General features: G+C 38.4%; 2 protein-coding genes across 5 annotated transcripts in view; both read right to left on the minus strand.

The window, feature by feature from the left end:
* Nucleotides 1-2,263: 2,263 nt before the first annotated feature.
* On the minus strand, nt 2,264-12,207 carry GNRH1 (gonadotropin releasing hormone 1). Of its 2 annotated transcripts, XM_010378153.2 has the most exons (5): nt 12,072-12,207; nt 7,195-7,320; nt 6,208-6,349; nt 4,602-4,697; nt 2,264-2,466 (listed from the first exon to the last, which is right to left on the minus strand). In XM_010378153.2, the coding sequence occupies exons 1-5, from the start codon at nt 12,107-12,109 to the stop codon at nt 2,425-2,427; spliced, it is 444 nt and encodes a 147-aa protein (XP_010376455.2). In that variant the 5' UTR covers nt 12,110-12,207; the 3' UTR covers nt 2,264-2,424. The 2 variants fall into 2 exon arrangements, with proteins under 2 accessions (XP_010376455.2, XP_010376453.2); XM_010378151.2 differs by lacking the exon at nt 7,195-7,320 and having other exon boundaries at nt 12,072-12,153.
* KCTD9 (potassium channel tetramerization domain containing 9) overlaps nt 10,811-16,968 on the minus strand; it is a 30,185-nt gene continuing 24,027 nt past the window's right edge. For 2 of the 3 annotated variants that reach the window (XM_010378149.2, XM_030937790.1), the window contains exons 10-12: nt 16,304-16,409; nt 15,460-15,593; nt 10,811-12,928 (exon numbers count right to left, since the gene is read on the minus strand). In XM_010378149.2, the coding sequence (XP_010376451.1) occupies nt 12,812-12,928; nt 15,460-15,593; nt 16,304-16,409 (357 nt within the window). In that variant the 3' untranslated portion in view covers nt 10,811-12,811. The remainder of the gene's footprint in view (nt 12,929-15,459; nt 15,594-16,303; nt 16,410-16,968) is intronic. The other variant, XR_004059269.1, reaches the window with a different exon arrangement.

Consider the following 16,968-nt stretch of genomic DNA (forward strand, 5'->3'; position numbering starts at 1 on the left):
TCATGCTTCTTGAAAACAGCACAGCATTTGGGCCCTAAATACTAAATTGACAGATCTGGGTAATGTTTTGGCTCTAGGATCCCCATTGAGAAATACTATAAAGTGTCTTCCTCTGTCAAGATCTAAGTGCTATTATCTTATGCAGTGATTCTTGGCTTTTTTCCAGTCATCTGTAAGCTACTGCAACTTCTAAAAGTTTTGCTAAAATATATTTTCGAACCATTCTTCTTACTACTTGATCATTTAAAGCCATATGCATTTGAGAACTTATCTCATTAAATGATATGTTTCCCTACCCTTTATTATAAAAGGCTTAGGATTTTTTTTTTTTTTTTTCTTAAAGCTACATTGATGAGTTAGAGTCTTCAGATTCAGGGAGGTGTTTATGATTTTATAAGGAGGCCATTTCATTTTGAAATGGGGTCTCACTCTGTTCCCCAGGCTAAAGTCAGTGTTGCAATCATGACTCACTGCAGCCTTGAAATGGGCTCAAGCGAGCCTTATGCCTCAGCCTCCTAAGTAACTGGAACTGTTGTGAGGCACCATGCTCAGCTCCCAAGTGGCCATTTTCACTCTCCTCCTCCCCTTAGTTATTTGGGCCATGTGAAAGTCAAGGGTACCTCCTGAAAGCCTCTAACATCAGCATCAGGCAGTTGGATGAGCATCTTTTTATCCCATTCAAGGGAGGCCTGCAGCTGGCCCTAAAGAAACTGTCCCAAAGACAAACTTTGGCTAAGGAAATCTGACGCTTCAAGCAGGATGTGTAAGTTAAGTGGGTGTGTTTCTTTTTGTTAATGTGTTAAATAATGTGAAGATTGTAAAGTATACTGTTTTCATTAAAATATATATATATATAGTCACTGGGTAATTGGCTAATGGAAGCCTCTCATCTTGCTCACATGTATTGATTAGTGAAATAGTGCAGTTTTGCTTTTGTTTCATAAAGCAGATTGTGGATCACATCATTGCCTAATTTTATTAAAGACAGAGTGAAGAAATTATTTGATTCCACTTTAGAGACTCTTCCAACGGAGGTATTTGGGAAATCTGTCATTGTGCAGTAGCAAATATTTGTATTAAAAAGAGGCGGGTTTTCCCCACAGGATGTTTCTCACCCCCATTCAGATTTCTTAGCATAAGTCTTTCCTTTTTTGAGGAAGCAGGGTAGGGGGTAGGGAGGCGAGTTCATTTGATTAAAAGAGGAAAAAGGGCTTAGATCTTTGACAGGTCAGTTTGTTACTGAGACATTGGGCAAGTTATCTGAAATTTGTTTTTTTTCCAATGGTCTCATAGCCACTTGGAAGTTATGTGACTAAATGAGAACATCAGTGTCATACTGTCTGGGGCCTTATGGAGGATTAGTCATTGCTAAATCTACATTGATCTATGAACCCTAGTTTCCTGTTTCAGCTCCAATGGACAAAATAACCCAGCATCCAAAGTCCAGTTCTGTTGGCTGCTCATCATAGGGCAATACTGGAATAGTGAACATGGAACCAAACAGCTGGGTCTCCTAAACTCTCTGAGCCCGAGTTTCCTCATTTTAAAGCAAAGCCAATACTAACTACAATCCAAGGTTCTTACGATGGTTAGTAAAAATATCTGTGCACATATCCAGCACAAAGCCTGCCCCTGGTCTTTTTGGAGAAAGAATGGTGGCAATGCTATCTGACCAGGGGACATGGGAACAAGAGTCTCGTCTCCAACAGTCTGTGTACTCCACTGTGTTTCTTAAAACCAAACAGATCAAGTAGAAGAACACTCATTATTTTTAGGTCTCAGTCCCAACCCTCAGTGTACACCACGTGGATAGATTGCATGGGACCAGAAGGAGCACTGGACTAGGAGTCCTTGGAGGCCCCCTCCTCCTTACCTCCAGGTCTCACCTGGGTTCCACTAAACTTTCAAAGGGTTTGGAGACAATCAAGGGAGGGAACTTCTTTCCAAGTGGGAGAAAGCCTTGGCTGTGGCCTCACCTCAACTTCTGTAGAGTATGGTCAAAGATAAAGTTATAATCCCATAGAAACTGGAGCTCAATCAGCTTTTTCTGGCTGGACCAGTATGTGGCTATTCTGCTTGTGGGCAGATGCAGGGTAGGGGTGCTGGAGAGCCTGAGATCCCTGCTGTCAACAACAGACACTTTATCTCATCTGCCCTCCTATCTGCCACCTGTATACACACCTGGAGGGCTCCCTTTTGTGGGCTTACAGTACCCCTTCCCCGGGAGTTCTGAATTAGAGAAAGATTTAACCAGGTATGCCACTTCACTCACAACACAGCACTTTATTATGGAGTATGTGCAACTCGGTGTAAGGATTTCTGAAATTCACACAATTTACAGGTATTTAATGGGTTATAAATTTTCAATGTCAGAATTATACTCAAGTCATGTTAGTAATGATCACTCCTTCTGGCCCAACAGATTTAAATCTTCTTCTGCCCAGTTTCGTCTTCAATCAGACTTTCCTGAAAAATATATAAGAAATATATCAAGACTGACTTTACCAGCTGAATTTCATTACATTTTTGACGTTTTGGTTTCTAAAATATCAGTCTAGAAGGAATTGGTCTGTTTGATTTTGTACTCCAGTTAGTGCTACAGAGACATGATAAATTGGGTTTGTTGTTTTTTTGTTTAAGACAGAACCTCACTCTGTCACCCAGGCTGGAATGCAGTAGTATGATCTCAGCTCATGGCAACCTCCACCTTCCGGGTTCAAATGATTCTGGTGCCTCAGCCTCTCTAGTAGTTTGATTGCAGGCATGCATCACCACATCTGGCTAAATTTTGTATTTTTAGTAGAGACGGTTTTGCCGTGTTGGCCAGGCTGATCTTGAACTCCTGGCCTCAAGTGATCCATTTACCTCGGCTTCCCAAAGTGCTAGGCTTACAGGCATGAGCCACTGTGCCTGGCCAATTGGGTCTTTTTAAGCTACTTAATATACATAAAATCTACATTAATAGTTTGTAAGAGTGAGTTGTGGAGGACGGAAGTGAAAAAAAGTCTGGTCATTTACTTTGCTACTAAACCAGTCTTTGCTTCAGTTTCTTCATAATGTCATGTTTGGCAAATTTCACTGCTTGCCAGTTTTGTAATGCAGTAAGCAAAATTAGAAAAAGAAAGGAAATAGTCCGGGCGTGGTGGCTCACGCCTGTAATCCCAGCACTTTGGGAGGCCGAGGTGGGCGAATCATAAGGTTAAGAGATCGAGACTATCCTGGCCAACATGGTGAAACCCCGTCTCTACTAAAAATACAAAAATTAGCCGGGTGTGGTGGCACGTGACTGTAATCTCAGCTACTCGGGAGGCCGAGTCAGGAGAATCACTTGAACCCGGCAGACGGAGGTTGCATTGAGCTGGGATTGCATCACTGCACTCTGGCCTGGCGACAGAGCAAGACTCCGTCTCAAAACAAAAAAAAAGAAAGTAAAAGAAAGGAAGTAACAATGTCTGCCCAGTTTTTTCTTTGTCCGTGGGTATATTAAGTTGAAGTCACTGTAGACAAAATTATAGCTTATTTTTATATATGATTTATTTGGGCTTTCCCAGCTCCTAGGCATAACTGATAATTAACTGTAATGCCTTCTGATTGCCACAAATAAGTGGACAATAGAGATCAGAGAATATCAACATCAAATCCAAGATTCAACTTAAGTCAGGCACAGTGGCTCACACCTTTAATCCCAGCACTTTGGGAGGATCACTTGAGGCTGGGAGTTCGAGACCACCCTGGGCAACACAGACCCTGTCTCTACAAAACATTAAAAAATAAAATCAGCTGGGTGTAGTGGCAAGGGCTTATAGTCCCAGCTACTAGGGAGGCTAATCTAGTCTCAAGAATTGCTTGAGCCTGGGAGGTTGAGGCTGTGGTGAGCATTGATTGCACCACTATACTCTAGCCCGGGCAACAGAGCAAGATCCTGTCTCAACAAATATTTTTTTAAAAAGATTCAACTGATACATTCAATTCTCTTTATACTTTTTCATCAAAAACCTAATAAGATTAGTGTATTTCCATTTTGGGGGGTGGAATTTGGAGGTGGTTATAGTCCTATCAGGAAATTGGAAATCAAATCCATCACTCTCTAAATTATGAATTTAGTAGTTTGATATTTTTCATTCCAAAGGAGAAAAACAACCCATCTAGAGTAGTGTTTCTCATGTGTATATTCCCCAGGGTTCTGGAAAACCATGTAAGATAAAGTGCAGTTGCAGGATCAGGTGGAGGGCTGTGGAGGAGCCTAGAGAGGAGTAGTCTACGGGGTTTGGTGATTTTACTTGAACTGAAACGCAGCAGTGGGAAGAAATTTGCTTTGTTGGTTATCCCAAAAGCTAGAGCCAGAATTAACAGATGAAAGTTACAGAGAGATTTCAATTCAACTTCAGAAACAAACAAACAAACAAAACATTTCAGCCCCTAGTGCTGTCTAACCACTGACTGGGATTGTCATGAAACACAGTCCTACCACAGGAGGTAACACAGGAGTCAGGAACGTAAGCCCCGCAGTGGCTGGGAGGTGGCTGTCCTGAGTGATCCCCAAAGGCCTATCCACCTCTAGAGCTCTATGTTATGATCACGTTATGATCACTTTAACTTACCAGAGCTCCTTTCAGGTCTTGGAGGGGAGAACGTGGCTGGTGCATGGTGCATTCGAAGTGCTGGGTTTCTGCCAGTTGACCAACCTCTTTGACTATCTGAAGAAAGAGAATGTGATTCTTTGAGATGGAGATGAAGAAATGAAATGGTGTTTTCCATTTCCACCAAAAAATTGTGGAGAGTGGGGTCAAGGGCAATGTGGGGCTGAGGGGGACTGGGAAAGTTGCAGGACTAGCATAGGGACTTTAAGGACACAGATCTGCCATCTGACATTTCTACAGAATGGCATAGGGATCTGGAAATAATGGAGACAGTAAAAAGATACCATATTTCCCCCTTAAAGATGACAAGAAGGAGGCATTTTGAGCCTCATGAGAGTCAGTATACCCCAAAAAACAAACCCCAAGAGTTTTTTAGAGTTGTAAAAAGGGTTGGTTTTTATTTTCTAGGTTTTACTAAATATGTCATAGTTAAATGAGATTTGCTTCATGTATAACCTGCAGAGAAGAGGCTTCAGATTCTGGGTCTTCTTTAATACTAAATTTTTATTATTTCTCAGAAAAGAGATAATTCCTTCCAATGATAATGAAATGATTTAAAATTTTTCCCTTTCTCAGCCCTAGGTTATTTTTTGGGTTAATCAGCTAACATAGATGGCTTCTTTCCTTACGTGACCCTGATGAGTGGTCGTATTTTATAAATAAAAATCCTCCCAGCACTTTGGGAGGCCAAGGTGGGAGGATCCCTTGAGCCCAGGAGTTTGAGACCAGCCTAGGCAACATAGGGAAACCCCATCTCTATACAAAATTTTAAAAATTAGTTGGGTGTGAGAATGCATGCCTGTGGTCCCAGCTATGCAGAAGGCTGAGGTGGGAGGATCACTTGGGCCCAAGAGGTCAAGGCTGCAGTGAGCTGTGATTGTGCTACTAAACTCCAGCCTAGATAACACAGTGAGACCCTGTCTTAGAAAACAACCCCAGAAAACAGAAAAGCAAGTACCTCACGTTAGTGTTGGTGCTAGTTCTATCATCTAATCTATATGAAATTAAATCAGCACGTTTTCTACTACGTTATTTTATCATCTTGAGTTTGCTAATTCCTGTATTCTACCAGTCTCCAACTTTGCTTAAATACCCCTACCAGTGAAAAGAAATGATAGGGCATGCATCCCTGATAAGGATACTCATTTATAAATTATAAAAATGTACTGATCTAATATCACAGATATTTTTAAAAGATGAAATGAAAAACACATACAAAGTTCTAACGTTTTCTTTCAAAATCCCAAAGAATCATCTTCTGATACAGACCTTGACCCTATCGCATTGTTTCTAATTCCTTTAGCAATCCCATACACTCAGAATGTGACGTGCTATCTCACACTTGTTGCTATTAATATCTTCTTTTGGAATTTTTCCAGCTCTTTGTTTAGTCCCTGTCTGAACTGAAAGTAGGAATGGGACTTCTACTTTGTAAGTGCCTTATCTCAGCTGGAGTATCTAGGGTACAACATCATAGAATATTGCCATTGGGGCTCCTCCTGAATGTTTAATATAGTTAAATTGAATCAAATTGCTATGTCTTATTTTGAAGCTGAGAGAAACTTACCTCTTGGAAAGAATCCATCAAATTTTCGGCATCTCTCTTTCCTCCAGGACGCAGTCCATAGGACCAGTGCTGGCTGGAGCAGCCCTCCACACACAGAGTCAGCAGAATAAGGCCAGCTAGGAGTTTTGGAATTGGCTCCATTCTAAGGCACATGAATGCACAATCAAATTAGATGCAGACAAGGTTGAGCAGAAACTAAAAGACCTCCTTAGTGAAAAAGCTAGCATCTGTATCACTAACCCTGCAGAAGACAGAAGTCAGAGTCACAGTTTTTATACACAGACACTGAAACTCAGAGACACCTGCTGGCTTGCTGAGTACTTAAGCTCACATGCTCAGGATCTTTTTAGTACTAAAACAGTCTATACTTTTATTTTTATTGTTTGGTTATCCAAACCCCGTAATTCATCCCTTATCAAGTTCACCATTTTGCCATAACATTTCCACCGTTGTGGATTGGTTTTCAACTCTTTCATTCCTGAGATAAAGAGAACTGAGCCATCTGTTAAGGAAAGTAGCTCCTACTAGAAATCTCTGGCTAATATAAAATTGGTTGACATTAAATGGCTACCCCATGGTACTAATGACATTTTTCTATTTATCCTTCAGTCTTCCTAGCATTACTGCTGGCTGGACCATCTGTGGCTCAGGACTCAACACTGTTCAAAGTAGTTAGTCCCTGACCAAATGCCTTCCTAGCCAAGGGGGCCTCTAATTTTCTAATGAAATGTGTCTCCAAGTTAATTTTCATTTGATGGGAAAGAGGCTAAAGACTAAATCAAACACTGGTTGATAAGCTGTGGGATTCCCCAAAGCCTGGATCTCTGTGGCTGGTGCTGGCAAGGACAGCGAAGAACCGAACCGGACATCATTAGATACTGTCACACCTGGATTTAGCCCTTGGGCTGTCAAATGCCCTGTAGACATACAATAGCATGCAATCTAAAAAAGAAAAACTCGTGTTAGAAATAATACAAAGCCTTTTACCTGTTTAGAGGCAGAGAGCCAAAAAGATCCCAAGCTTCCCTTGAAGTAGGTCGAGTATTGTGACTTTTCTGTTTTTCTGTCTTCCTTTTTATAGGGAATTTTTCCAGGACATTGAAATGTTTCCTGCTGGTAAATTATATTGCACATGGACTATGCTTTTTTTTTTTTAATGGTAATTTTTAAAAATCCTCACAGAAAGCCCTTTAATGGTGTATGTAATTGGAACACCCCCTGGTGTATCTGTTAAAATTACTTAAGTGCAGCCATTAAAACCTCAGCTAAAACTGTTATAGCTGAGGCCACAATTCAAAGAGATTAAAATCCAGCTACGTTGGATTCCCTTGAGGAAACCAGCAGACCTATCAAAAGTTCAAGGAAAATAGATGTCTTAGATTAAGTGAAGTCAAATGCATACATAACTTCCACAAAGGAGGCTACACAATAAATATAGGACATTGAGTCAGGGTATCTGGGAGCTTCTGGCCCTTGGATTCTTCATTTGCAAAAGGAAGGGTGTCGACTAGATGGACTAGATGATCACAGAGTTGCTTCCAATTTTAAAAATCTGATTTATAAATAAGTGACACTATATACCAAGTTCATGTAGGATCCTAAATCAGTGTGTGTGTGAAAATTCCCTCATCTACCCATCAGGTTCCCTGCTTGACTTATCTTGAAAGCCTAGTTCTAAAGCATCAAAAAAGCAAGAAACCTATACCGAGGGCAAGACCATATTGAGCAGACTTACAGCAACAGACCAACTCATTTCAGCTGATGCTTATTGAGTTAAATATGCAAATCATTGTTAAGGGCAGTGGAAAGATGAGAAATTATAGTTATTTAATAAATAGCACATGTATAAGAGCACTCATTACAATAGCCCTGCAAAGTGGGTATCATTATCCAAATTTTATAGATGTTCCACCCCACAGGTGTAACGGTGGACATGTTATTTACACAGGACAAGCATGTAAAACACACACACACACACACCCATTACTCTTAATTACATTTATTTGAATACACATGGTTGTCTTTCCCTAATTTACCCCTAGGCTGAAACCTATAATAGTCAAAGATCCCATCTGATTTAAATCTCTCTTAAGAAACCCCTGGCATTTAGTCAGCATTCAGTAAGTACAGGTGTGAATGAATGAACGAACGAAGGAATGAATAGAAAGCAAAAACCTTTTAACCAGGTAAGGCCTAATGCTGCCTCTATTTCTGCAACAAAGATATGCTTTATCTGACACAGAATTAAACTTTCATGTATAATTGGCTGTAAATCCTGTTATATTAGCTAAACTGTAAGATGGCTAATAAATATAACTGGATATTTGTTCATTTTACAGCTGGGATTGGCAATTTCCCCGCAGGTAGGATGCTAAACCCATCAGTCATTGTCCAATCTCCTCTGGAATAACTACATTTGCAGGGATTTCAGGGTAAAGAGAAATGGTGCCTTATCTAAGCAAATTCCCTTGCTTTGTCCAGCCATTTCTGTGGAGTCTGTCCAGTCCTCATGATAGGATAGAGAAGGGAGTACACTTTAAAGTATAATTGCAAATAGAGGAGAATTTAAAAATAAAATGTAAGTATTTAACTTTGTTCCATTTAAATTATTTCCTTTAGACACTTTGACTCATGTGTCATTCTGACATGAAGAGTGGAATCTCATTGCACTACAGTATACAAGTAGGGACAGACCATTTTTCAGCAAGAATTCATTATGGTTGAATAGTGCTAGTTTAAATTGTCCAATTGATTTGTGTTTGCTGAGAGATGTGCATCTAAGTATTGCTGAAGCAGAAAATGTGGTCTCTGGATAGGACTAATGAAACGGGAGTTCAGACTTGTGACACCTATTGTCTGGTGAATCACTTATCTCTCGATTTCTTGTAGGTAATTTCTAACAGTTGGGATTAAATTTTTGAAAAATGCTTTGAAATTATTAAGATGAATACAGCAATACCATATTAACATTCTCTAGAGGGAGAGAATATATACACACACACACACACACACACACATATATATATAAAAAGGAGAGTTTATTAAGTATTAACTCACACGATCTCAAGGTCCCACAGTAGGCCATCTGCAAGCTTAGGAGCAAGGAAAGCCAGTCCAAGTCCCAAAGCTGAAGAACTTGGAGTCCGATGTTTGAGGGCAGGAAACATCCAGCACAGAAGGATGTAGGCTGGGAGGCTAGGCCCACCTAGACTTCTCACGTTTTTCTGCCTGCTTTATATTTGCTGGCAGCTGATTAGATGGTGCCCATCCAGATTAAGGGCGGGTCTGCCTTCCCTAGCCCACTGACTCAAATGTTAATCTCCTTTGGCAACACCTTCACAGACATATCCAGGATCAATACTTTGCATGCTTCAATCCAATCAAGTTGATACTCAGTATTAACCATCGCAAACATGGTCTATGAATTCATTCAACATGCTGTATGTCCTTAAAGTCTCCATTAGCACTGTCTTAGGTCACACAGATCTCAAGGCAAAAGTCAACTTCGTTTTGTCTTACTTTCTGTATCACCAAATAGGTTATCAAACCACTATGTAATTAATGAGTTTTTGATATTGAATGACTAACTTAAAACCATTTAAGGATTCCATGGTTAGGTCAATTTACCAGAAAGTTAAATATAATAAATTGGGTTTAAATAATTGGATTTTACAGTTGTCATATTTTTTCTAAATTTGAAAGAATGGCGTTAGAGAAAAAACTGCTTCATCAACATCAAAACACCTCAAAATTATTACAGCGATGATTTCATAATCTCACTGAAATGACAGATGAAAAAAATCTTTTCTTGCCTAATGTAAAATCTCAGCGGGAAGCACTTAAGGTTAACTCCTGCTGACATGTCTAATCAGGTTGTAAAAGGGTTTCAGAGAATTAATCCTGGGATAAGGTGCTTTATACTGAAATAATGTAACCACTTTTCTTTGTAGTAATGAATCTTTTAATTTTAAAGGTAATTCTTCCTTGGGGACTTAGTGCAATTCTAAGTTTTTCCATATATTAAAGATGATTTAAAGTTGACAGGGCAGATTTACACTACACGTAAGAGTCATAAAATGAAATGGAGAAAATATTCCAAGTCTTGATTTATGATTGAACCCTTCATAAGAATAATGAATTTACAACATTTTCTACTAGAATCTCCTTGAGACTGTAGTTGAAAGAACTAGACTACAATAGATAGTATTGCTTAGGCAGTTACTTGAGTACCAAATTTTATTAATGCAGATAATCTAGCTAGTTTACATTTAAAACCTTTTTCCTGTCATCCCAACAACTGTATTTTTACCTATGTGTACAGACATGTTTCCTCTCTAGGGTTAATGGAAGTTTTACTATTTTGACGGTTACCTCCCTCCTTAAAATTCTCTATCCTAGTTATCAGGCAAAAAATGTTTTGGGGCATACTATTTATCCAGCCTAATAAAGCTAACTGGTAATATTCATCACCTAAAGAGTGATGAATTTAACACAAACAAATTAAATGAATTATTGGGGAGGCAGTCTTTTCTTTTGTTCAGAATTCATAAGGTTTGTGTTGTTAGCATGGTATATTTTTTAAAGAATGATAAAAATAATCATGTTTAAAGAAATAAATTTACTTTAATGGTACTTTCAAAAAGACTAATCCACAACAAATTAAGTTATACTGTATTTCCTTTGCTACCCAGAACCACAGGGGCTGGTTGTCAACACATATTGAAGAAATGTAAGTAAAATACGGAAAGTGATGATTTTCAAAAGGAAGAGAAGAAACTCCTTTTCAACACTTTATATCATTTATTAATGCAGTATCCATTAGATCTAAAATCTGCAGTTTCTAAGCACACCATGTTTAGATCTTTCAGATCCTTCTGCAGTTTTAGGTTATGTCTACAGAGGTACCTTTAAGTGAATGAATAACACATTCTATAATTCCTGAAAATATAGTACAGAGTGAAATGATTTAAATATAATTTAGGCACATATTGATTATGAAAATAGATTATCTCTCAATACAATACTTCTCTGTCTTGGTAAAAATAATAAAGCAAAGAAAATAATTCATTTCTGAAGTTGCTTTCCTTCACCTGTAAAGGTCTGACCTCCTCCCACTATGCATATGTACCCTTTACTGTTAAGGAAAGCTTTGCATATGTAGATATACAAGAATAAGCTACGTAAATACTAAAGATATGTCATTCTCCCAAAGGAGACACAGGTGGTTTTCAATGATTCCTTGCCTCATGTTGATGAGTCTGTAGAATTCAGAACCCATTTGGACACAGCTAATATCCCTGCTCTTGGGGTAGAAATAAGGACATCAGGTCATTGGTAGGGAGGTACAGGCCTTTCCTCTGCTGCTGCAGAGAGGTAATGACTCAAGAAAATTGGGCTAGAATTTGTTTAGAACATATATATATATATAATTAGAAGAATCACAGGTGCTGACTGATTGGTATTACACCTTGGACCAGCCAAATGCCTTTATTTTTACTTTACATATATTTTTTGGTGGCTGTTATCAAATGCGTGTTTAAAATTCCTCATTCCCCACTGTAGGGTTCTAGCTGCAATTATATTACATTGCCTTTTGGCAGGCAACTCTACCATCTTCATTCATATATGCTTTGATTGCAGTAGCTCTGGATTTAGTATCTATTTCTAAGCTGGCCCTATGTAAACTATTCGGTATTTGAATTAAATGAATATTAATGATGCACCTTGGTTTTTTGGTTTTGAAGTGTCTTCCTATCCTTGTAACGATTGTATGAGAAAACTAGGCTAACAGTGTAAATAGATAGAATTGCTTGGTCTGGTGTTGAATGGAACTTGCCTAGAATGAAATTCTGAGAAATTCTCACCTATAAGTGTTGTAGTGATAGGTAAGTTCTTCCTCCATCCAGAGTCCCACTGTACCTTTGGAATGACAGTGATGTACAACGATGTCCTTCTTTCCACTCTGTCTCAATCAGTAAGAACTGGGTATTACTTTAATTTAGCTACTGTTTTGTCCTAAAAAGTAAACATTATAAAAATGAACCTGAAAAGAGTCTTAGGGAGTCTGATCTCACCATATTCATATGGTGTGACAGGTATTTAAAGAGAGGAGGCATCACTAAAGCTATTTATAAACCTGAACAACCTTTTCCAAGTTTTCATAAAGTTTTAACAATTTAAATATCCATACTGCATCTAGGTATTCAATAAATATAATTGCATATGTTGTGCTTTCCATAAATTAAAATCCTCAAATGCATCTCAAACCAAGATGGTATTTCCACATCATGCCTATTTAAAAGCAAATATAATAGATACTATTCCTGGTCATAAAACCAGGTAAACCCCCCTACCCCGTTCAAAAGGCAGCAATATCTAGTTTCCCTACATCTATTAAATGAGTGCTTTTCTGTTAAAAATCAGAAAATGGAAAAAAAGTCAGTTTTTTTCCTTATGCACCGCTCAGAACAAGCATAATCCTCTAAATGTTTTTTTTAAATTTCCTTACAGTGTTATTTCTTCTAGACAACTGAGTGGGTGGAGAAAGAAAAGTGATAAGGAAAACATTTTCATCTTGTATATCTTCCTCCAGCCCCTAAAATTCTCATCTGACACTTTGTGACATGTGTAGTGGTGTCAGCATCTCTTCAAATATAGCTCCCTTCACGTTGGACCCTCTCAGGTTGGCTTCTTGAAGATCACACCCAGACAGATCACAATTCTGCAAGATGAAAACAATATTCACATAATTCATATGGAGATTTCAGGCCTTATCTGTTTCTGCTCAAAATGATTTCTGGGGCAGATTAGGAAAATGTTCCTATATAATAAAATTCATTTAATTTCCAGAACACTGATGATACACCACCCTAAATTAAGATGTTCTTCTATCTGTATTTGTTACCTCTAGTTAATGTTCAGGCTGTATATGTATAAACCAAGTTAGTTAAAGAGGAAGCATGTCCCTTGTTCTTGCATATTTTATAATGAGACACTGAAAACAGGGGTCCCCAACCCCTGGGCCACAGACTGATACTGGTCCATGGCCTGTTAAGAATCAGGCCACACAGCAGGTCACCAGTAGATGAAGCTTCATCTGTATTTACAGCCACTCCCTGTATGGCTCAAGTTACAGCCTGAGCTCCACCTCTGTCAGATCAGCAGAAGCATTAGATTTGCATAGGAGAGTGAAACCTATTGTGAACTGCACATTTGAGGAATCCAGGTTGTGTACTCCTTATGAGAATCTAATGCCTGATGATCTCTCACTGTCTTCAACATCCCCAGATGCAAATGTCTACTTGCAAGAAAACAAACTCAGGGCTCCCACTGATTCTACATTATGGTGAGTTATATAATTATTTCATTATATATTATTACAATGTAATACTAGTAGAAATAAAGTGCACAATAAATGTAACGCACTTGAATCATCCCAAAACCACTCCCGACCCTGGTCTGTGAAAATACTGTCTTCCACAAAACCAGTCCCTGGTGCCAAAAAGGTTGGGGACCATTGATTTAAAATACAGAATGGATTCCAACATAATAAATAAGTAAATATATATATATACACACACACACAAAATTTTTTTTTTTTGGAAACAGAGTTTTGCTCTTGTTGCCCAGGCCAGAGTGCAATCTCGGCTCACTGCAACCTCCAACTCCAGGATTCAAGCGAGTCTCCTGCCTCAGCTTCCCGAGTGGCTGGGATTACAGGCACTCACCACCACACTCAGCTAATTTTTTGTATTTTTACTAGAGACGTGGTTTCACCATGTTGGCCAGGCTGGTCTCAAACTCCTGACCTCAAGTGATTCACCCACCCTGGCCTCCCAAAGTGCTGGGATTACAGGCATGAGCTACTGCGCCCGGCCCAAGGTAATAAATATTATCAAAACAATTTTACTATGATCCAAGAACAACAACAACAAAAGGAATGAGATGGGGGGAAGACTATTATTTTTTTAATCTGAAAAGATTTTACTTAATCAAATTATGTAATACCTTTTTCCATTCCCTAGCCCTAGTATTTTTATAGCAAGAAACTGCCTTTCTTTTTAAAGCCCCAAAGGTATGTATATAATACAGTGAGTTTTGACAGATGTACAGAATAGTGTAACCACCGCAATTTGAAGCTGTTTCTTAATTTCTCTTGAGATCACGGAGTGGTAAGATAGAGATTCCAGTTAAGTCCCTAGATACGGTACGGGACTATGGTTAGAGAGAAGGGTGACTAAATGTAACCTCTTAGGAGAACAAATGTCAGCAGCTCACCCCTCAATAGTCAACCTGATCAGTCTTTGCAATCAGTTGGACAGAGGGAGGCTTTTGCTGCTAAGCCACTCTGAGTACACAGTAACTAAAACCAAGGCAAATAATATAATCTTAGGTGAAAGTAATGTAATAAATAATAAATAATTGTGCTTGTGATAGGATTATAATCTTAGGCCAATTCTTTTTGCCTTGAAGGTGAAAGGGGTCTGCTACTCTGCTACTGAGAGCTATCAAGAGATCTAGGCAAAAATATTAAGAAAAAAAATTAACAGCAAGCTAAATTTTGACATACTGTTCTCTGCTATCCAATTTATACCAGATTTCATAGCTACCAGCCACATGTGGCTACTTAAATTTAAATGAATTAAATAAAATTTAAAAATCAATTTCTCATCTGCACTAGCCACATCTCAAGTGCTCAACAACTATATATGGCCAGTAGCTACTATACGGAAGAGCACCGACATAGAACATGTCCCTCCTGCACAAAGTGCTATTGGATGGTGCTGATGTAGACCTATCAACAGCTATCGAGTCTGCTAGCTAAACTGGCAAATTAAGAAGACATACAAATACAATTCTTTGAAAAAGATGACTAGGCAAAATTATAATCTCAGGCTGAAAACCAAAAAACATATGGTTCCAATTTTAAATAGACTTCCTGAACCTGATTTCAAACCTGGATATCATTTAAATTTCTCAAGTAGTTTAAGAAGTAATCTAGCCCATTTAATTCTGTTGAGAATTAAATTTTATGGAAAATGCAATACATTAGATAATGCATCTATCAAACTTATTTACTTGAGAAAAACTTAAGGAAAAGGAGAGAAATGAAATCAACTTAGTCTGAATGTCAGATGAACCTTCCAATCCAGTTTTACCAACCAACTACTTTGTTTTGATTTCAATACATTTTGCATGAGATGCTTAGTAAGTCTAGAGCAATAAAAACTCTTAAAATGTTGGTAAACTCACCTCTAAATCAGTTCCTGCCAGAGTTGCTCCTCTGAGGTTACAGTTCTTCAACTTTGCATTTTTTAAGGTAGCCACTCTCAGGTTAATTCCTGTCATCTGACTTCCTTCCATATCCACACCTTTCAGATTAGCACCTACGGTGAACACATTCTGGGAGTAGTTTAACTTAAAAATATAGTTATCTACCTCCAACAAAAACTGCAAGATGACTTAATGGAGGTCAATAATGACAGCCTCTTTTGACTTCTGGAAATGAATCTAAAATCTTGTCTCTCAACGAACTTATATATATATAAACAGTTCACTGATGAAAGAAGGGTTTCATCGATACTTTTGAGGGAAGAAATTTAGTTCTGTCTTATGATGGTTAGCACTTTCATAATATGCCTCTACAGGTTTATGATAAGGGAGTTAAGTAGTCTCCTAAATATACAAGTAAACAAAGTGATCAGTCACAGATAAAACAATAACAAATTAAGAAACAATAAATTAAATCTTAAAATGATTTTTATAAACTCCCTGGTTTTATGCAAAAGAAATTTTTCCTTTTCGTCAGTGTAAGAATATTTTATTCCATTTGAAAGTTTAAGATGTTGATATTTAATTTTCCAATTAAAACCTTATTAAATATTTGAGGCTTTATTTTTTCTGAGTCCTCAGTTTTGATTAGCATTTGACTGAAACCAAATGGAGGTATCTTACTGCTTTGGAAGTTCTCCGAATATGATGACAGAAGAAACCTATTCCCTACAGCTATCCTGTTTCACCCTTAATTATTTTCCAGAGCTTTTTCCTTTACAGTCTGCTTCCTCCATAGAATAGGTATTTACAGAAAGGATCTCACCTTCTAAATTGGCTTTAAGACCAGAAGGATCCTCAAAATTACACAGTTTCAGGGATGCTCCTTCTGCATTAGAACAGAGCATCTTGACTCCCTGGAGATTTGCACACTGAAAAGAAAAGAGAAAAGTCCTGGTGGTAAGATTCATAATTTTGTTCCAATTAGCTCAAACAGTAAAAGAAAAAATAGAAAAGGGGAAAAAGCTCAACTCAACACACTCATAATCAATTATTTTCTGTTTACAATAAAAGCTAATAAAAAATTAGCTTTTCTAATTAAACGCAGTAAGAAATGGGAACATTTGGCCGGGCGCGGTGGCTCAAGCCTTTAATCCCAGCACTTTGGGAGGCCGAGACGGGCGGATCACAAGGTCAGGAGATCGAGACCATCCTGGCTAACATGGTGAAACCCCGTCTCTACTAAAAAATACAAAAAACTAGCCGGGCGAGGTGGCGGGCGCCTGTAGTCCCAGCTACTCGGGAGGCTGAGGCAGGAGAATGGCGTAAACCCGGGAGGCGGAGCTTGCAGTGAGCTGAGATCTGGCCACTGCACTCCAGTCCCGGCGACAGAGAGAGACTCCGCCTCAAAAAAAAAAAAAAAAAAAAAAAAAAAATGCATGCAAATAGCATGCTCATTTTACATGAAACATAATGGTTTAGATAAAGAAG

Source organism: Rhinopithecus roxellana, chromosome 9, assembly GCF_007565055.1.
Source record: "Rhinopithecus roxellana isolate Shanxi Qingling chromosome 9, ASM756505v1, whole genome shotgun sequence".
Classification (NCBI taxonomy): Eukaryota; Metazoa; Chordata; class Mammalia; order Primates; family Cercopithecidae; genus Rhinopithecus; species Rhinopithecus roxellana.